The 22,868-nt window shown below is 45.3% G+C and overlaps 1 protein-coding gene across 3 annotated transcripts in view; it reads left to right on the top strand.

Moving 5' to 3' along the window:
* LHCGR (luteinizing hormone/choriogonadotropin receptor) overlaps positions 1 to 22,868 on the top strand; it is an 86,108-nt gene that overhangs the window by 50,200 nt on the left and 13,040 nt on the right. The window contains exons 5-9 of one of the 3 annotated variants that reach the window (XM_069954353.1): positions 3,948 to 4,022; positions 6,089 to 6,166; positions 12,333 to 12,401; positions 14,615 to 14,689; positions 15,939 to 16,124. In XM_069954353.1, coding sequence (XP_069810454.1) covers positions 3,948 to 4,022; positions 6,089 to 6,166; positions 12,333 to 12,401; positions 14,615 to 14,689; positions 15,939 to 16,124 — 483 coding nt within the window. The remainder of the gene's footprint in view (positions 1 to 3,947; positions 4,023 to 6,088; positions 6,167 to 12,332; positions 12,402 to 14,614; positions 14,690 to 15,938; positions 16,125 to 22,868) is intronic. The other 2 variants (XM_069954354.1, XM_069954355.1) reach the window with 2 other exon arrangements.

Genomic DNA, 22,868 nt, shown 5'->3' with positions numbered 1-22,868 from the left:
TATATGGGCAGTATAATACTATACTATATAATACTATATGGGCAGTATAATACGTTACTATATAATACTATATGGGCAGTATAATACGTTACTATATAATACTATATGGGCAGTATAATATTATACTATATAATACTATATGGGCAGTATAATACGTTACTATATAATACTATATGGGCAGTATAATACGTTACTATATAATACTATATGGGCAGTATAATATTATACTATATAATACTATATGGGCAGTATAATACTATATGGGCAGTATAATACGTTACTATATAATACTGTATGGGCAGTATAATACTATACTATTTAATACTATATGGGCAGTATAATACATTACTATATAATACTATATGGGCAGTATAATACTATACTATATAATACTATATGGGCAGTATAATACTATACTATATAATACTATATGGGCAGGATAATACTATACTATATAATACTATATGGGCAGTATAATACTATACTATATAATACTATATGGGCAGTACAATACGTTACTATATAATACTATATGGGCAGTATAATACTATACTATATAATACTATATGGGCAGTATAATACTATACTATATAATACTATATGGGCAGTATAATACTATACTATATAATACTATATGGGCAGTATAATACTATACTATATAATACTATATGGGCAGGATAATACTATACTATATAATACTATATGGGCAGTATAATACTATACTATATAATACTATATGGGCAGTACAATACGTTACTATATAATACTATATGGGCAGTATAATACTATACTATATAATACTATATAGGCAGTATAATACTATACTATATAATACTATATGGGCAGTATAATACGTTACTATATAATACTATATGTTCTATCATGACGCGCAGAAAGTCTGTGACAGTAATAACCTATAACACTCTATAAATCCTGTGATACAGAAGCTTCTCACCTACAGTCTATATTACTGGGAGGAATGAATGAGGTTTTGTTGGTTGGGGGGAGCGGTGTGCTCTCTGGTTTAGAGGGTTTCTATGTGATTATGACAATGCCCCCCCCCCCCCCCCCCCCCCGGGTCCTTTCGGTTACTGATTAGTCGTTGCTGAACATTCTGCATTAATGACGGATGGAACAGAAGCCGAAGTGACGACTGTGCGAAGCTTCAAAGGGTTACCAGGGACGACAGATTCTAATAGCAGAGAAAGAACACCTGTGACTGCCAACCGCGCACGTACCCCACGTCAGGACCGGCTGCCAGCAATGTTATATAAAGGGAGAGGGTGTGTGATAGACCCCCGCACATGCAGAGAGCCCAGATCAATGGATATAGTCACCACCTACAGCCAGTAACCCCGAGCAATCAAGCTGGCATCAACCCAAATGGGATCTGCAGAGGTTTCCTGACATAGAAAATACCGCATTGGATTTTAGGTAATGGGGGGGGGGTCACTTGGGCACTTGTCATAGTAGCCTGAAGTGGTATAGGACCCACCCAATACAATAAGTACAGTTTTGCAATAACTTAGGTGCTTGTAGTTGAGGTAGAGACCAGGTGCTTGTAGTTGTGGTAGAGACCAGGTGCTTGTAGTTGAGGTAGAGACCAGGTGCTTGTAGTTGAGGTAGAGACCAGGTGCTTGTAGTTGTGGTAGAGACCAGGTGCTTGTAGTTGTGATAGAGACCAGGTGCTTGTAGTTGAGGTAGAGACCAGGTGCTTGTAGTTGAGGTAGAGACCAGGTGCTTGTAGTTGAGGTAGAGACCAGGTGCTTGTAGTTGAGGTAGAGACCAGGTGCTTGTAGTTGAGGTAGAGACCAGGTGCTTGTAGTTGAGGTAGAGACCAGGTGCTTTTAGTTGAGGTAGAGACCAGGTGCTTGTAGTTGTGGTAGAGACCAGGTGCTTGTACTTGTGGTAGAGACCAGGTGCTTGTAGTTGTGGTAGAGACCAGGTGCTTGTAGTTGAGGTAGAGACCAGGTGCTTGTAGTATGAAGGTGTTTTGCAGTAGAGGTAGAGCAGAGGAGAGGAGATGTCAGAGGGGCTGTGCCCAATGTAGAAATGTCCTCTGCCGGAACAGTAGAGGTGTGTAGAAGAATAGAATAGAGAATACTTGTACTCACAGATGACTTCTAGTCTAGCCGCCTTATCCTCCCTAGCTGCTAGCTACCCGTACTAGGTGGGTAATATAAGCCCCAGACCTTGTTATCTGGGTTGAGCAGACTCCAGAGTCTTCCGAGTTGTCATGCGCTGTGCAGTCGAATACGTAGACTTTTCCTAGTACCTTTGTTCCACTGGGGTCAGTTCCTATTACTTCTGAAGGTAACTTCCCTGCACGGTTTAGAGAGGTTCACGGCGTGGGCAAGGTGATCCCTGTGCGGCTTCTCTCCCCTTGTAGAAAGCTTTGCACTGCATAGCGGTTCCAGTGGTCATAGCAGAAATAACTTGTCTAGTTGCGACCCTGTTAGACTGGTCATGTCCTCCTCCCACTCCCTAGCTGGACCAACTAACTCCTCCCACTAGGAACTAAGCCCTAACCTCAGGGATCTATCTAACCCTGGCTGTGATTGGTGGGCTGTGTGTGCAGAGAAGAGAGCGAAGGAAAGAAAGGAGGGAAAGCACCTGCAGATGTAAGTGGCCAGAAAGGCAACACATGACACATGAAACAAAGTGGCCAAGTTTATAATAGAATAGTAGGTAATTCCTGGCACAGCTATAGAGTTCATATTCACATACAGATACTCACAGGGTGCAGCTAGCTCAATGGGATCAAGATCAGATGACCTCCATGATGCTCAGCCTCAACAGATAGCCCAACAATGTAGTAGGTAGATATAATTAATAGGCGGCACTCACCACTCCAAGAAACGGTCATGTAATAAACAAACAATTCACCGATACAGATTTGTGGCAGACAAACAGATGCAGGGGCGATTCACAGGCAACAGCTGTTTCGCGCTGGCTTGTACTTCTTCTGGCCTAGGCTGTTATTCATTATATCTTCCTTCTAAAAAAAACGGCCATGTTTATCTAAGCCGAGACAACCGCTTCCATTTCCTTTTAACTGTGTATATACGAAATAACTTAAAGTAAATTAAAACAAACTCTTGAAACTATGAAAAAAACATAAGTAGAAATCTCAGTGTGAATATTAGAGTAACCCAGATTGCAGAGCCCGTCTGTAATTTTCCCACCAGGATGCGGATGTCTCTCCTGTAATCCTTATTAGAGATGCAGAGTTGTGCGGTCAGCCGCTGCACAATAATCTTACAAAAAAAAAAGAAGAAATGATGACAACATTATGAGGCAGCCGTCAATTTGTCAGCGGTTTCATTATTAATGCGGTAATATCATAAGGTAGAGTGTCTGCGATGACCTCCGTCGTGTGATTAACAGCGCACGTTCCCCCTTCAGACTTCTAGAAATTGCCTCCAAGCTCAACCTCCAGACCTTATCTTATTTAATTAGGATCCTGACTCCAGCGTTTGCCGCGCCGCTTCCATATTGCGAGGTGACCTGTTGGGCCGGCGGTTCATTTAATCATGAAGTGTGTTCTTTACGTGACGTCTCCGGGCGAGAATTCTACAAGTCAATAGCAGCCGGTAAATTAATCACCTAAATTGCAGGAGCCACGGATTCCCATGGAACGTCCCACCAGATTTAAGGCCGTCCTCATCACTCGCCAGTTCATGTTACTCCGCATTAATAGCCAATTATTTCTTATATCTATAGACTCCGCTTAATAAGAGGATCAGGCGGCTCGCGCTGCATCTTTATGGCTCACAGACAGCGACTTGTGGAAACACTCCGGCCGCCGCTCTAGTCGCCGTCACCTATTTGCAGATTATACCGGATTATCAGTTGCTGTAGAACATACTAGCATAATGGATTAGACGTTATTTTGGGCACTTTGCATTGCGGTTATATTACCGGATGGTTTTTTTTATATTTTGTAGGAGTATTTATAATACGGGAATTCGGAAATTTCCAGATGTCACAAAAATCTTCTCGATAGAATTGAACTTCATTTTGTGAGTATAATGACCAGTCGGTGTTATTGCTGTCATTTTAATTAAAAGAAGCCATTCAGGTTTTACAACCGAAGTTTTTTACAAAATTTACTCAAGTATAAAGGTCCTTAGTACTTTTATCAGCCTTACCTAACACTCGTAACGGCTTTGGCCGTCGGTATAAGATGTATGGAGCTTTCCCGACAGTCAACCACCTAATAATGTTGGTGGTAATAGGGGTCAGATGTGATGGAAAATCGCTGCCTGATCCCCTTTGTTCTGGGAGAGAGAAGCTTCAATCAGAGCGGTCTGGTTGCGGCTTAACCCTTACCTCTCCATAAAGAACACCGGGACACTTGGCTATGCTGAACACTCCTGTGTATGGGGAGAATGGGAGGAGGACGGGAGAGATAGTGAAGGTATATGGCCACCTTAGAGGGATATTCTGGCCTGGGTATTTTTGGCCAATGGAGGAGGTGGGTAAAAACAATTATATGCACTTACCTCCCTGGCTCCAACGCTGCCGTCTGCGCTCCTGTCCCCTGGTGTGAAGCCGCCTGCTGGTCTTGAGATGTCGCAGACCAGTTCAGCCACTTGCTGATAGAGGTGGGACACCGCTACGGCCGCTGGATGGCTGATCGGGCCTGCGACATCATATCTCAAGACTAGGAAGCGGCCGCACACCATGGTACAGGAGCAGAGGAGCGCAGGCGGCAGCGCTGGAGCCAGGGAGGTAAGTGCATATAATTGTTTTTACCCATCCACCAATTCAGGGAACATCTTATTTTTCCATTAAGAAGAATTCACACATATTGTTGAACAAAAAAAAAAAAAAAAAGAATATTTATGATATACTATACAGTAGTTGTCATCATCACAAACCAACATAACCAGCATATCCCTGGTGGCGGTGGCGGGGGGGTTAGATTCGGGGGAGGCCATCCTGTAAATCCTCCACTATGCCTTATATTTGGAGAATGTTTTATTTTTGGGGAAACAGGGTATATTAGGATTTAGGTTTAGCCCCCCCCCCCCCCCCCCCCCCCTCCAAAAATCTTTTTAAAAAATTCTTGCCTTCTAAGATCTATAATACTTTTTTTTTTTTTTTTTAAAGCTGCTGTATGTTCCACTTTTTATGGCCTCTTTACTCGCCATATAATGTATTACACGTATGTTATATCTATGTATTGCATAGGCGAAAAAGTTATTTGTGGAGTGGAATTGGAGAATGTAGTAAAATATGACATGGTAGAGGGGTACTCTGACAAAACATGGTTCCAGAAAGTTAGAGATTTAAAATTTACTTATATTTAAAAATCTCCAGTCTTACAGTACTTATCAGCTGCTGTAAGTCCTGCAGGGAGTGGTGTATTCTCCCCAGTCTGACACAGTGCTCTCTGCTGCCTCTCTGTCCATGTCAGGAACTGTCCAGAGCAGCAGCAAATCCCCATAGAGAACCTCTGCTGCTCTGGACAGTTCCTGACATGGACAGAGGTGGCGGCAGAGAGCAGTGTGTCAGACTGGAGAGAATACACCACTTCCTGCAGGGCATACAGCAGCTGATAAGTACTGGACGACTGGAGATGTACAAACAGAAACAAAATTACAAATCTGTGTAACTTCCTAAAACCAGTTCATTTGAAAAAAAAAATGCTTCACCAGAGTCCCCCTTTATCTTTGCTCTGGGGCTCAGTATAATTATAACAAGTTTTACTACAGTAACATAAGTCAGTGTATATTCTGTGTGCTGTGTAGCGGCTCGTTTTGTCCAGGGGGAGTAATTAATCTCTGCTAAGCAAAAACACTGGAGCATGCAATGCCACACACAACCTGAGGAGATGAGGGGCGCTGTTTCTGGAAGAAAGTAACTATGTTATACTATGATATACTATATCAACCAGTTGAGGAGGGGGGGGGGAGCATTAAGTGTATTGTGCAGGAGACAATAGGCAGCAGGTATATGTACGGCATGTCTCCCCGCCGGCCGTCCTTGGCTCCCGTATCCAGTAACCTCATACACTGTTCCATCATGGCTCCTGTACGTCACCGTGTCCGTATTGTCGCTGACGTCTCTGCTCTTCCTCCAGGGAAATCTACGACAATCTACATATAACAGCGATCCCAGCAAACGCCTTCCAGGATATGAACAATGAGTCGCTGAGTCTGTAAGTAACACAATGTATTTCTGGGGCTTTGTTTCCGGCGCGGTGAGCGGGATCCTTCCATATGATACTGAATCTCATTTTTCTTCAGTTATATCTCCAAACCCCAAAGAGAACTGATGGGACCATCTATGAGGGGGGGTAACAATGGCTTCCTGCCGCCTGCTGGGGGCCGTCGTCCAGGACTGATGCACAGAGGACGTTGTATATATTGTATACTAGAAAATGTACCCGGTGCTGCCCGGGTATAAAGTGTCAGGGTGTTAATTAGATTTGTTCCAAGGTCACCCAGGGGGCCAATCTATGCCCTTGGTTTTTTTTTTTGTTTAAGGGGAAATCGCCAGGAGCCCTATATACCCCTATATACCTGACAGTACTGCACTGTTTATGTAAATTGTAGCTCATGCTCATTAGAAATAAACTAAAAACTTTAAACATCCTAAATACCTAATAGCCAAACTGAGATGTCATGTGATCAGACTGTATACAGAGCCTGGTTATATACAACATTGGCAGTGTTATATACAACATTGGCAGTGTTATATACCGCCTGGTTATATACAACATTGGCAGTGTTATATACCGCCTGGTTATATACAACATACCTTGGGCCTTGTTTATTGCCATTGCAAATGATGCTTAACAGGAAACTGCAATCGTCTAAAAGGTATTGTTTCATCTCAATTAATCAGTGGAATTAGTGTATACCTGCAATGTATAGTTGGTGGAGGTCCTGTATACCTCTAGTATATAGTTGGTGAAGGTGCTGTTTACCTGTAGTTTACAGTTTGGGGGTCCTGTATATCTGTACTGTATAGTTTGGGGGTCCTGTATACCTGTAGTATATAGTTGGTGGAGGTCCTGTATACCTGTAGTGTATAGTTTGGGGGTCCTGTACACCTGTAGTGTATAGTTTTGGGGTCCTGTATACCTGTAGTATAGAGTTGGGGAGGTGCTGTGTACCTGTAGAGTTTTGGGGTCCTGTATACCTGTAGTGTATAGTTTTGGGGTCCTGTATATCTGTAGTGTCCTGTATACCCATACCTCCCAAGTGTCCCTCTTTTGGAGGGACAGTCCTTACTTTTGACCCATGTCCCTCTGTCCCTCTTTGCCCCTTACATGTCCCTCTTTTTGACCCACGTTCCTCTGTCCCTCTTTGCCCCTTACATGTCCCTCTTTTTGACCCACGTTCCTCTGTCCCTCTTTGCCCCTTACATGTCCCTCTTTTTGACCCACGTTCCTCTGTCCCTCTTTGCCCCTTACATGTCCCTCTTTTTGACCCACGTTCCTCTGTCTCTCTTTGCCCCTTACATGTCCCTCTTTTTTAACTAGGAATTAGATTTGCATTAATAAACCTTCAATGTCGTTCTAGAAAGAGTCTGGTTTCTTTCTGCATAATAGACCCAAACTTGCATATTATTCTATCATGTGGTGCAAGCTGGATCCTAAAGGTTGTTATATTCCCATGAATCATGTGACATTATGGCCGCTGTCACACATGCAGACTCATTGAGTTCTATGGCCCCATACACACATCTGTAGGTGTTTCTGATCCATTTGGGGACATGATCCATGCTGCAACAAAACGATGAAGCCATTGTGCGTCTGTGTCACCTATCTGACAGGGATCCCTGCAAAGGCCGACAGGAAATGAAACACATCTGTAATCCTGTCCGCACTTTTGGGTCCGCAATTACAGACAGCGTTACTGAAGTGTGAATGCGACCTAAGGATGCAGTCACACATACAGGATCTGCTGCAGATTTGCAGATATAGATGTAAATAAATGCATCAATCTGCAGCAGATCCTGGATGTGTAAATGCATCCTTAAATGAAAAAGAAATGCCTGTAAAATTTTCCTAGCATGAACCACAACTGTCCCTCTTTGGCATCCAAAATGTTGGGAGGTATGTATACCTGTAGTGTATAGTTTTGGGGTCCTGTATACCTGTAGTTTCCTGTATACCTGTACTGTATAGATGGAGTAGGGGGTCCTGTATACATGTACTGTATAGATGGAGTAGGGGGTCCTGTATATACATGTACTATATGGATGGAGTAGGGGGCCCTGTATATACATGTACTGTATAGATGGAGTAGGGGGTCCTGTATATACATGTACTGTATAGATGGAGTAGGGGGTCCTGTATACATGTACTGTATAGTTGGAGTAGGGGGTCTACCAGTTATTACTGTGGATGTTGTGAGGCAGCTTCCCTAGCAACCATTGCTCCCTGTGAAAATGAAAGCAGTAATCCTATTGGTTGTCAAGGCTCCAACTGCCATTTCTGCTGGAGACATGCAGCTAATTATATCACCTGTGTGTGCAGTGTGGAGATTTTGCAATATCTACATAGGTGTATAGAGGCCCATTTCCAGCAACTATCACTCCAGTCTTCTAATGGTACAATGTGTTTGCTCATTGGCTCAGAAGGCTAATTGATGATTAGAAAACCCTTGTGCAATCATGTTCACACATCTGAAAACAGTCTAGATCGTTACAGAAGCTACAAAACTGACCTTCCTTTGAGCAGATTGTGTTTCTGGAGCATCACATTTGTGGGGTCAGTTAAACGCTCAAAATGGCCAGAAAAAGAGAACTTTCATCTGAAACTCGACAGTCTATTCTTGTTCTTAGAAATGAAGGCTATTCCATGCCAGAAATTGCTAAGAAATTGAAGATTTCCTACAACGGTGTGTACTACTCCCTTCAGAAGACAGCACAAACAGGCTCTAACCAGAGTAGAAAAAGAAGTGGGAGGCCGCGTTGCACAACTGAGCAAGAAGATCAGCACATTAGAGTCTCTAGTTTGAGAAACAGACGCCTCACAGGTCCCCAACTGGCATCTTCATTAAATAGTACCAGCAAAACACCAGTGTCACCATCTACAGGGAAGAGGCGGCTGCCGTATTTTGGGCTTCAGGGCAGAGTGGCAAAGAAAAAGCCATATCTGAGACTGGCCAATAAAAGAAAAAGATTAAGATGGGAAAAGAACACAGACATTGGACAGAGGAAGACGGGAAAAAAGTGGTGTGGACGATGGATGAATCCAAGTTTGAGGTGTTTGGATGACAAAGAAGAAGGTTTGTGAGACGCAGAAGAAATGAGAAGATGCTGGAAGAATGCCTGACGCCATCTGTTATACATGGTGGAGGTCATGTGATGGTCTGGGGTTGGTGCTGGTAAGGTGGGAGATTTGTACAGGGTAAAAGGTATTCTGAATAAGGAAGGCCATCACTCTGCACCGCCATGCCATACCCAGGGGACAGCGCTTGGTTGGAGCCAATTTCATCCTACAACAGGACAATGACCCTAAACACCTCCAAATTGTGCAAGAACTATTTCCAGCAGAAGCGGCAGCTGGTATTCTATCATAGGTAATGGAGTGGCCAGCGCAGTCACCAGATCACCACCCCATTGTGGGAGCAGCTGGACCGTATGGTACGCCAGAAGTGCCCATCCAACCAATCCAACTTGTGGGAGCTGCTTCTAGAAGCGTGGGGGGCAATTTCTCCAGCTTACCCCAACAGATTAATAGCTATGGCTATGGCATGGCATAGCACATCGGTCGCTGTATACTGAGGCATGGTGTAGCACATCAGCTGTATATACATCAGACCTATGAGAGTAGCCTATGTTGGCGCTGTATACTGAGGCATGGTGTAGCACATTGGTCGCTGTATACTGAGGCATGGTGTAGCACATCGGTCGCTGTATACTGAGGCATGGCGTAGCACATCGGTCGCTGTATACTGAGGCATGGCGTAGCACATCGGTTGCTGTATACTGAGGCATGGCGTAGCACATCAGTCGCTGTATACTGAGGCATGGTGTAGCACATCAGCTGTATATACATCATACCTATGAGAGTAGCCTATGTTGGCGCTGTATACTGAGGCATGGTGTAGCACATCGGTCGCTATATACTGAGGCATGGTGTAGCACATCGGTCGCTGTATACTGAGGCATGGTGTAGCACATCAGCTGTATATACATCAGACCTATGAGAGTAGCCTATGTTGGCGCTGTATACTGAGGCATGGTGTAGCACATCGGTTGCTGTATACTGAAGCATGGTGTAGCACATCGGTCGCTGTATACTGAGGCATGGTGTAGCACATCGGTTGCTGTATACTGAGGCATGGTGTAGCACATCGGTCGCTGTATACTGAGGCATGGTGTAGCACATCGGTTGCTGTATACTGAGGCATGGCGTAGCACATCGGTCGCTGTATACTGAGGCTGCTGAGTAGGCACTTTGCAGTATACTAGTTTTGTAGTGTTCGGTGGTCGCACTGTGTACAGTTCATATTTAGGCTCCAAGCATATAGAATATTTGGCATCTTTGTAATTTTTTCTTATTTTGCATCCTGGACACAGTCAGTAAGCAGGTTTATACTTGTCTTCTTTTTCTGATCTGTCATAGAAGCAGGAAAAGGTAATAAAGCTGTGGCGGATCTGTCGGAAGTTGGATGCCGCCCTAAGGCCGCCAGGAAAGCATGGATGCAGCCTATGGTTGTATCCATGTTTTCCAGGACTCCCTAGGGCTCCATCCAACCTCTCCAGCTGTAAGGAGTCAAATTCTGAGCATTGGGGGTCAGAAAACGTTGCAAAACCCGACCAGTTCAGGACGTCCACAGAATACGACTTGTCACAGCGATCAGTATAAGTCATGTTGATGAGAATAGATCCTCATACGCAGATGTGAACAGAGTCTAATATATATAAGTAACCATGTGTAGGTATCAGACATGTCCATGTTAATCAGAATCTCTGGGTGTACACAGTGACCAGCCAGCCTGCTTGCTGATCTTTTCCAGGTAGTAGGTACTCTGTGGACCATTAAAAGGGAACTAAAGGGGAAAAAATTGTTCAGATCAACTGATGTCAGAAAGTTATATACATTTGTAATTTACTTCCATTTAAAAAAAATCTCCAGTCTTCCAGTACTTAACAGCTGCTGTATGTCCTACAGGAAGTGGTGTAATCTCTCCAGTCTGACACAGTGCTCACTGCCATCATCTCTGTCCATGTCAGGAACTTTCCAGAGCAGCAGCAAATCCCCATATAAAATCTCTCCTGCACTGGACAGTTCCTGACAGTTGCAAGAGGAGCCCTGCCCAAAGTAGTGAAAGTGCTCTGCCGGAACAGGTGTATAAGGGATAAAAAGATACTCATATTTGCGGACGCCAATAGTGGCTCTGAACCTCCTTATTCCCCCATGTTGCGAGGTACCCGTCCTAGGTGGATAATACTAGCCCCAGTCGGCAGTTATCTGGGTGTAGCAGACTTCCAAAACTTCCCAGTCGTCCTGCGTTGTGCAGTGGGATACGTAGACCTTAAACAGTAGCTTTGTCCTATTGGGGTCAAATCCTCTTGCTTCAGGATACTGCCCTGCACTTTTTAGAGAGGTTCATGGCGCGGGCAAGGGTTTTCCTAGGTGACTTTTCTCCTCTAACTTGAGCATACCACTGTATACTCGCTTTTGTGGATAGTTGGAAAACTTTGTAAGAAGGTAGTCTCTCACACATCCATCTACTTGGACCTCCAACTACTAACTCCCTAGCTTCCTCCCACCAGGAACTAACTCCTCCTCCAGGGGCTAAAACAAAACCCGTCTGTAAGTGGTGGGGCTGAATGTGTGTGAGAGAGAAAAGAGAAGAGTTAGGACAGAAAGAACAAGCACCTGGGATTGGTCAGAATCACACATGTGGCATAACACAATTAGCCCTTTGGTAACTTCAGCTGTGCAACAGACAAAACAGTAGTGCCACCTAGTGGGAAAAACACAGAACTACATCTCCCACTCTTGCGAAACTGAGGGATTGACTTGCTAAGGTGTTTTAGACAGCACCAGTGGTGGGACACCACACCACCCTATATACAGAGCACCACCCTATATATAGGACACGGTATATAACAATGGGGATTCCAAAGTGCACAATTCCTTCCTGGACCTTCACTTCACCAGGACACGAGGAGGAGGATTCGGTGACTTGGTGGTTATCCAGGAATAATCACATAATAAGGAGATAAAGGTATTTCTGCAAAGTGAATTTCTGTACAACAAAAAGTGAAAAAAAACTGTGAAAAGCCGCTTGTTTCTGCAGCCGCCGGCGCTCGTCCCGTCCGTGTTACCCTGACCCGTTGTGTTTTTCACACTTTAGGAAACTTTTCAGAAATGGATTTGAAGAAATACAAAACTATGCATTCAATGGCACCAAGCTGGATCAACTGTAGGTATAACCATCTCATTCTGTACAGACCGCAGATAGGAGGCTAACCCTGCACATATCACTCACTACTTACAGGGGAACTCCGGAGAAAGAACCAACTGGGGTCAGTTATACAGACTTGAAAATTACATCTATTTAAAAATCTCAAGTCTTTCAGTACTTATTAGCTGCTGTATGTCCTGCAGGAAGTGGTGTATTCTCTCCAGTCTGACACAGTGCTCTCTGCTGCCACCTCTGTCCATGTCAGGAACTGTCCAGAGCAGGAGAGGTTTTCTATGGGGATTTGCTGCTTCTCTGGACAGTTCCTGACATGGACAGAGGTGGCAGCAGAAAGCACTGTGTCAGACTGGAGAGAATACACCACTTCCTGCAGGACATACAGCAGCTGTTAAGTACTGGAAGACTGCAGATAGAGGTAATTTATAAATCTGTATAAATTTCTGGCACCAGCTGAATAGAAAAATACTGGAGATTATTATATAGATTTTAAATATGTACATAGAGAAGTGAATATAAGTGTACAGTGTGTATATCTGCACATTTACTGTACACTTTATATACAGTATATAGCAAGGGATGATATTGGTTAAAAAAGAACTAGTGAAACATTACTTAAACTTTTTCCTATAAAGTAAATAATAAAAAAAGTCATCAGTATAAAATTATGCATATTTTTATACCAGTTTTGCCTGTGAGAAATTAAAGGGGTACTCCGGCAAAAAAACTGGAAACCTGGAACCCATCAGTCTCAGCATGTGATAACGGTGGCTGAAGAAGCTGGATGCAGCTCTAAGGCTTCCTGGAAAACATGGCGACAGCTATAGGCCATAGGCTGCATCCACCAGGACTCCCCAGGGCGGCATCCAGCTTCTCCAGCCGCCGCTAATCACCTGCTGAGACTCCCGGGTTGGGATGGTTTCCGCATGCTTGAGTTACGCTCATCTAATGGTTGATTCATTGACTCGTTCTGGAGGTGAAATATTGTTCGGGGGATTTATTCTGATATACATGTACGGTATCTGAAGGATATTTCCCTGCTATGCGGCAATTGGTGTGTATATATATATATATCTGCCTTGTAAGAGTTTTTATAGTCTTCATCTCATACAGTAGGGTTAAGGGGATTGTTCACCAAAAAAATTTATTTCAAATCAACTAGTGCCAGAGATTTGTAATCTACTTCTATTTAAAAATCTCCAGTCTTCCAGTACTTATCAGCCTCTGTATGTCCTGCAGGAAGTGGTTTATTCTTACCAGTCTGACACAGTGCTCTCCATGTCAGGAACTGTCCAGAGCAGCAGCAAATCCCCATAGAAAACCTCTCCTGCTCTGGACAGTTCCTGACATGGACATAAGTGGCAGCAGAGAGCATCGTATCAGACTGGGGAGAATACACCACTTCCTGTAGGACATACAGCTGCTGATAAGTACTGGAAGAGTGGTAAGAATACACCACTTCATACAGGACATACAGCAGCTGATTGTTACTGGAAGACTGGAGAGAATACACCACTTCATGCAGGACATACAGCAGCTGATAAGTACTGGAAGACTGGAGAGAATGCACCACTTCCTGTAGGACATACAGCAGCTGATAAGTACTGGAAGACTGAAGATTTTTAAATAGAAGTAAAACCAGTTGATTTGAAAGAAAAAGATTTCCGTTGGGGTACCCCTTTAATGGTTGCGCTTAATGGACTCTTTTTCCAGCTTAATCCACTATAGGGCTATGTTCACACAAAGTTCATTTTTGTAAACTTACGAGGGTTGTTGCAATCAGCAACAACGGCCGTACTTTTTACGAAAATATACATTGCCTTGTCTTTTATGGAATCCCGGCCGGAGTGCATACACATAGTATATATATATATATATACATACACATAGTATACGCTCTGGCTGGGATCTTTTACGGTGCCGTAGAGACATGTCAGTGCGCACTTCGGACTGAGCGGCTCCGGCCGCATGCTCCAGTGTGCAGTGGAGAGTTCTGATGCGGGCGCGCAGGGATGCAGTAGCGGGCGGGATGATCTTTTCAGAGACGTCTCTTACGTAGTCTGCACATGGCCTATAACTGTGTATTAGAAGTGTCAGGTATAACTATGGCGGCAGTATTTTTGGGCACGGCTTGTACCACCAGGGGCAGGCAGATATTAGTATGCAGCAGTCGGTGACTATCAGCATTGGATGTAATTACTATCTGCCGCACGCAGGTCTCTTAATGACAACAAAAATCTACAACGTTTCCATAATGATGCCTTAAAGGGAGCCACCGGACCAAACAGTCTGTGAGTACAATCCGCAGCTTGTCTCTTCACATATTAATAATTCTGGGAAATCGTTCCTTCTATCTCCACCTTCTCAGAACATGTGACGGTGCAGCCGAGCTCAGTGACGTTTGTTTGTTTCTAGTCAGTAATTTAGTCATGTATATGTAGAATGTATCCATTATTATCAGCATGTTCATGTTACACATAAAGAAGAGTAAAAACCTTAAAGGGGTACTCCACTCATACATAACTTCTGATATGTTGCTGCCCATGGTGAGACTAACAATTCCTTCTATACTTGTTATTATCTATTTAGTCTCCTTCCCCTAGTTCTCAGCTGCTGCTTTCTGCTGAAGACACAAAAATCTGTGTGTGAGCTTTTCTCTCTGTCTCCCCCTCCTGTCCCCTCCCTTCTGAGACAGCTGATGTAAACAAGTCCTTGGCAGGCTGTATATGCAACATTGTAGCTTCTTTGTAATCATTAAAAATCTCCAGTCTTCCAGTACTTATCAGCTGCTGTATGTCCTGCAGGAAGTGGTGTATTCTCTCCAGTGTGACACAGTGCTCTCTGCTGACACCTCTGTGCATGCCAGGAACTGTCCAGAGCAGGAGAGGTTTTCTATTGGGATTTGCTGCTGCTCTGGACAGTTCCTGACATGGACAGAGGTGGCAGCAGAGAGCACTGTGTCAGACTGGAGAGAATGCACCACTTTCTGCAGGACATACAGAAGCTGATAAGTACTGGAAGACTCTGCCCTTGCAGAGACCAGGTGATTCATAAGAACTTTTAACCCCCCCCCCCCCCCCCCAAGGGTGCGTGCACACTACGGAAATCCCGCGTATGACCCGCAGCGTATTCAGTCGCTCGTACCCGTATGCAGCGGTGCGCGTCTCTGCCCGTGCGATAGACACTATTCTATGCACGGGCGGATTCTGCATTCCGCCGAAAGAAGTGACATGTCAATTCTTTCGGCGGAATGCGGAATCCGCCCGTGCATAGAATAATGTCTATGGCACGGGCAGAGATGCGCGCTGCCGCGTGTGGGTGCGAGCGACAGAATTCCGTAGTGTGCACGCACCCTAAAAGAGGGAGGAGGCAATGTGACACGTCATTCTGAATGGTGACTTCCGGTAACCACTGCCTGTCCGGTCCCTACAGACCCCACAGTCATGCCACTAGAGCCGCCGCACACACAACCCATGTGTAACCTTAGTCCTCAGAAATGTCAGATAGAAAGTGGATGTGGACGTGTTCTTTGTGTTCTAGAGACATCTCATCAACGGCCTTAGAGCATCTCCCCGTCCACGGACTCGAATACATCCAGATCCTAAGAGCAGAAAAATCCTATTACCTGAAGAAACTGCCTCCTCTGGACAAACTGGGCAGCTTGGTGGTGGCAAACCTGACCTACCCCAGCCACTGCTGCGCCTTCGTCAACATGAGACTAAAAGAGTAAGTGACCAATCAGGCGACTGGGAATGTCATGTATTATAATGACACCATGAAGGAGGAACCAGATCTCATATCAATGTGCCGGAGTTACCGAAACTTTACAGAGCTTATGCAGACTATGCAGGTTTATCAGCTCAGTTCCATTGAAGTGAATAGAGCTTAGTTGTAATACCACACACAACCTGAGGACTGGGTGGCTCTGTTTTGCAAGGAAGTAGCTGGGTTTTTTTCTAATCCTGGAAAATCCCATTAAGGGTGTGTTCACATGTATCATTGCAGTGGATTACCTGTCGCACCCACTGGTTGGCTGAGCAGGATGTCAGGAAGCTGAAAATACCGCTGCAAGTATGTAAACCTAATCAAAATGACAGTACCGGGATTTGCAACAGATTTATATATATATAGTATAGCAAAGATACAGTATATATAGTACAGCACAGATATAGATATAGATATAGTATAGCTTAGATATATAGTACATACATAGTATAGCACATATATGGAATAGCACATATATACAGTATATGCAGGGCTGATTCCGGATTTTCAGCTGTCTAAGGCGAAATCTGAAGTGTCCTGCATACAGTATATGGTAACGTTTAAAGTATATGGAATATTTAGTGTGAAGAAATGTTGTCATGTTTTATGGTGCTCACTGTACGGATGAGGAAGGGTATAACTCAGTTATCATCCGCTGGTTACTAGACCTCCATGGGGCTGCATAAACCATCACCAGCAACGATACATTGTATACTCGGCTGCTCAGGTAACAGTCGCTGATTACTGTACCATAATACATTGTATACTCCACTGCTCAGGTAACAGTCGCTGGTTACTATACCATAATACATTGTATACTCCGCTGCTCAGGTAACAGTCGCTGGTTACTATACCATAATACATTGTATACTCCGCTGCTCAGGGAACAGTCGCTGGTTACTATACCATAATACATTGTATAATCAGGTAACAGTCGCTGGTTACATACCATAATACATTGTATACTCCGCTGCTCAGGTAACAGTCGCTGGTTACTATACCATAATACATTGTATACTTTGCTGCTCAGGTAACAGTCGCTGGTTACATACCATAATACATTGTATACTCCCCTACTCAGGTAACAGTCGCTGGTTACTATACCATAATACATTGTATACTCCGCTGCTCAGGTAACAGTCGCTGGTTACTATCAATGATCAGTGAACAGTAAAATGTTTGAGTTGAACCTCTAACAGTAGTGAAGTTTGATTTGAAGTTCGACTCGAACTCGAACCCTATTAAAGTCAATAGAGATGTTCGGGTCAAATTTGACACCTATATGTAGTAGGAGAAACTGTAATTATCATCCAGAAGAGTAAACTGAAAACATGGAAGAACTTCTAGCATGAAATTTGGCTTTAAGAATGAAAGAGATGGGCGAATAGTGAAATATTCGATAATTTCAATAGAATAGCTCCCGCTATTCGCAGGAATATAGAATCCCATTAGACCCAGAGAATATAGACCCAGAAGTTGAATGGGTCAAGACCAAGTCCAAAAACATTAATGTTAAGGCGCAGATAGTCATGGACCATGGTCTTAAGGCACTCTATGTGAGTCATGATGCTGCCCTGCCTTGCCAGCGTTGATGAGGTGGTAAAAATTGATTGCCAAATGTCACCCAGTACGGTTCTGCCACACTGCCTGCTGCGGCGGCTACTTGTGATTCTACTACTGTCGCGTTGCTGACGCTCTTCTGCTGTGACATTAGAATGTGAAGACCCAAAAGATGTCTCGAGTTGGTCAATGAGCACTGTCACTCAAATCCTGCATTCTTTTATCAATTTCTGAGGGTGGAAGGAAATTGCTCACTTTGGTCTTGTAACGTGGATCAAGGAGGGTGGCCACCCAGTAATCGCTGTTCATTTTCATTGCCTTGATGCGTGGATCACGTTCGAAGTAATGTAGCATCCAAGTACTCATGTGTGAGATGCTACCGGGATCTCCCAAGCCTCAGAGTCGAGGGGCACTAACAGGATCTTCATTCTCTTCCTCCTCCTCCCCCTGTAATCTGTGCCCACCTCTTACCAGTGAAGGGGAATCAGTAGCGGTGGTGTCCACCCCTGCCTCCTCATTCTTCTCCTTTACTTCCTCCTGACTGTCACCAGAGGCCTGGCTAGCCTTATGTGCTCTACCGTGGGAGCTGTACTGCCGGCCTGCACCCGCCCTCAACCTAGAACCAGTGCCTAAAGGAGACCTATACAACTGTGTAACAGTTGAGTCCTCTACATTCTCCGGTAAGGTTCCGTGTCTACCTTCTCCTCTTCCTCCTCCTCCATCATGACTGTTGAGACTTGCTGCTGCAGAGTGCCTAACGCTTGTTCCAGTAAGGCAGAGGCAGTTCCAGAGGCAGTGTCAGCCACCAAAGTCACCCAGTGAGCAGTCAAGGATATGTCACGACCTTGACCGTGCTAACTGGTCCATGTGTCTGTTGTAAGATGGACCTTGGTAGACACAGATGCAGCTAACGCACTTGAGATATTTCCTGCAATGTGCTGGGCCAGGGCAGGAACAGCTTTTCTTGCAAAGAAATGTCTGCTAGGCATCTGATACTGGGGACATGCCAGGGCAATGGTGACATTTAGTTTATTGGCCTTGGGATGGTTGGGGTGAAAGCATTTCTTATGCTCCCACACTTGGTACACAGAAGGCTGGCTGCCGGACTGGCAGCTGTACGGCGTGCAGGTCACACTGGTGGTAGGCGAAGGTGTCAGCCGTGTTGGTGGCGGTGGGGAGCGGCCGACAGGATCTTTGAGTGGAGATGGTGCTTGGTCGTGCTGCTCCGGCACATAGGCAGAAGAGGGCTGCTTTGCTTTGGAAGTGGAGGAGGCTGTAGATGTGACGGTAGTTGGAAGCCCAGGACTTGTGTGGCCTTTTTTCTCCGAGCGACTATTCCACAGCAATTCATGCTTTCCATGAAAGCATTCATGCTTGATCAAAAATTGCCCAGGCTTCACAGGTTCAGGACCTCTTAGATGGCGAACACCTACTACCGGTCTCCCCACTGCCACCACTGACCACGGCTGGTGCAGTATCAGTGGGCTTGTGCGACCATCCTCTCCCTTTCTTAGGTGGGACCCGCACTGTAACTACTGTAACCTGCACGTTGGATCCCCGATGTCGTCGTCATCATCATCATGACAGGTAACTTCCTCTATCTGACATCCTCAAACTGCGGGCTTTTTTTAGCTTATAGGAATACAGCTATATTAAATATTCAAATGCACGTACACAAATGAGATGTTTGTTTAAGTAATGTATAACAGATGTATGCAGACCAAAATATACTTTTAGGCACTATGTATAAATTGGCAAATCCAATATGCAGCCTGCAATCCCCAAGATACGTATTGCTGTGGTTGCAATGGTGTCTATGGACAGGAAAATGCTTGTTGCAAATATGCTAGTGTAACTATGATGAACACCCCATTAATCTCTCTAATCTCAATGCCTATCTGTGTAATATCACTAATCTCACTACCTATCTGTGTAATATCACTAATCTCACTACCTATCTGTCAGATAGCTGTCTGTACAGAAAAGTGAGTGAGGAGACAATGGCATCCAGAAAGCAGCATAGGGACTAATCGAAATGGCTGCATGCAGGGAAATGATACACTGCGAGTGAGGAGACAATGACATCCAGAACAAAGCACAGCAACTAATTGAACTGGCAGCGTGCAGGCAGACCATAGTACACTGAGATTGCCGTCCATACACCACCCTGAATGAGGAGAAAATGGAGCCCAGAACGCGGCACAGTGACTTTTTTGTGACATGGTCATGTGATTTTAGCAGCCAATGAAACCCCCATACCTCAGCAATGACGTTTCTGCTCTGAACTGATTGGCTGGCAAAAAAGGCACTCGAACGCTAACTCAAACGAACAGTAAAGTGTTCGGTTCGAGTTCCAGAAAATCGAGAGGTTCGACTCGAACTTAACTTTTCTCGAACAGTTCGATCAACACTGGTTACTATACCATAATACATTGTATACTCCGCTGCTCAGGTAACAGTCGCTGGTTACTATACCATAATACATTGTATACTCTGCTGCTCAGGTAACAGTCGTTGGTTACTATACCATAATACATTGTATACTCCGCTGCTCAGGTAACAGTCGCTGGTTACTATACCATAATACATTGTATACTCCGCTGCTCAGGTAACAGTCGCTGGTTACTATACCATAATACATTGTATACTCCGCTGCTCAGGTAACAGTCGCTGGTTACTATACCATATTACATTGTATAATCAGGTAACAGTCGCTGGTTAGTATACCGTAATACATTGTATAATCAGGTAACAGTCGCTGGTTAGTATACCGTAATACATTGTATAATCAGGTAACAGTCGCTGGTTAGTATACCGTAATACATTGTATAATCAGGTAACAGTCGCTGGTTAGTATACCGTAATACATTGTATAATCAGGTAACAGTCGCTGGTTAGTATACCGTAATACATTGTATAATCAGGTAACAGTCGCTGGTTAGTATACCGTAATACATTGTATAATCAGGTAACAGTCGCTGGTTAGTATACCGTAATACATTGTATAATCAGGTAACAGTCGCTGGTTAGTATACCATAATACATTGTATTATCAGGTAACAGTCGCTGGTTAGTATACCGTAATACATTGTATAATCAGGTAACAGTCGCTGGTTAGTATACCGTAATACATTGTATAATCAGGTAACAGTCGCTGGTTAGTATACCGTAATACATTGTATAATCAGGTAACAGTCGCTGGTTAGTATACCATAATACATTGTATAATCAGGTAACATTCGCTGTGCTGGGAGTTTGTTACAGTATTTTGGACAGTCGTTTTTCTTTATTTTCAGTAGTAGTTTAACTTTATGACTTTGTAGTTTTTTATATAATCTATATGGACCCCACCATATTACTTCTCTCCTTCTTTCTGCTGGTCCACTAATAATAACCTAGTAGGTGAGCCAAGTGCTCCATCAGTAAGGGAGAGGACATAGTCCTGAGTGTTATACAGAGCCATGTGCTCCGTCACTAAAGAACAGTCCTGAGCAGTGGCGTAGCTATAGGGGTCGCCATGGCGACCGGGCCCCTAAGCTAGGGGGGCCCACACGGCCCCCCTTGCCACTTCCTCCTGTGCTCCCCCAATATGGGGGGGCCGCGGCAGGGGCGGGCTGGGCCAGGGGGCATATGCCCGGTCCCCCCGTGCAGTTGAATGGCCGTGGCTGCCGGACCTCTTTAAGTTCAGTGAGCCTACGGGATGCCGGCCCTGGCCGAAAGCTCGCTGATGCAGGACCGCGGCGCCTGGACTTCTCCTCGCTCCTCCTCGGCAGCTGACATGTGATGTCATCACGTCACATGTCAGCCGCCGTGCAGTAGAGAGGAGAAATCCGGGCGCCGCGGTCCTGCATCAGTAAGCTTACGGCCAGGGCCGGCATCCCGGTGGCTCACTGAACTGAAGAGAAGCTGCCAGGCCTGAGGGAGATCAAGGATCCAGGTGAGGTGAGTTTATTTTGTTTTTTTCCTTTTTTACATAAATGTTGCGATGTGGGGGGCTGCACAAGGGGTCTATACTGGGGGTGTATACTATGAGGGGGGTATACTATGAGGGGGGGGCTGCACAGGGGGTGTATACTATGAGGGAGGGTCTGCACAGGGGGTGTATACTATGAGGGGGGGTCTGCACAGGGGGTGTATACTATGAGGGGGGGTCTGCACAGGGGGTGTATACTATGAGGGTGGGGTCTGCACAGGGGGTGTATACTATGAGGGCGGGTCTGCACAGGGGGTGTATACTATGAGGGGGGCTGCACAGGGGGTGTATACTATGAGGGGAGCTGCACAGGGGGTCTATACTATGAGGGGGGGCTGCACAAGGGGTCTATACTATGGGAGGGGGGCTACACAGGGGTCTATACTGTGGGGGGCTACACAGGGGGTCTATACTGTGGGGGTCTACACAGGGGGTCTATACTGTGGGGGGGCTACACAGGGGGCCTATAATGTGGGGGGCTACACAGGGGGTCTATACTGTGGGGGGGCTACACAGGGGGTCTATACTGTGGGGGGGCTACACAGGGGGTGTATACTATGAGGGGGGTCTGCACAGGGGGTGTATACTATGAGGGGGTCTGCACAGGGGGTGTATACTATGAGGGGGGGCTGCAAAGGGGGTATATACTATGAGGGGGGGGGCTGCACAGGGGGTCTATACTATGAGGGGGGGGCTGCACAGGGGGTCTATACTAAAAGGGGGTGCTGCACAGGGGGTCTATACTATTGGAGGCGACTACACAGGTCTATACTATGAGGGGGGCTGCGCAGGGGGTCTATACTATGGGGGGGTACACAGGGTGTCTATACTATGAGGGGGGGCTGAACAGGGGGTCTATACTATTAGGGGGGCTGCACAGGGGGTCTATACTATGAGGGGAGCTGCACAGGGGGTCTATACTATGAGGGGGGGCTGCACAAGGGGTCTATACTATGGGAGGGGGGCTACACAGGGGGTCTATACTATGGGAGGGGGGCTACACAGGGGGTCTATACTATGGGGGGCTACACAGGGGTCTATACTGTGGGGGGCTACACAGGGGGTCTATACTATGAGGGGGGGCTGCACAGGGGGTCTATACTATGGGAGGGGGGCTACACAGGGGGTCTATACTGTGGGGGGCTACACAGGGGTCTATACTGTGGGGGGCT

The sequence above is a fragment of the Dendropsophus ebraccatus genome, chromosome 15 (genome assembly GCF_027789765.1).
Source record: "Dendropsophus ebraccatus isolate aDenEbr1 chromosome 15, aDenEbr1.pat, whole genome shotgun sequence".
In the NCBI taxonomy this organism is placed as follows: domain Eukaryota; kingdom Metazoa; phylum Chordata; class Amphibia; order Anura; family Hylidae; genus Dendropsophus; species Dendropsophus ebraccatus.
This window is presented reverse-complemented; position numbering and strand designations above follow the sequence as displayed.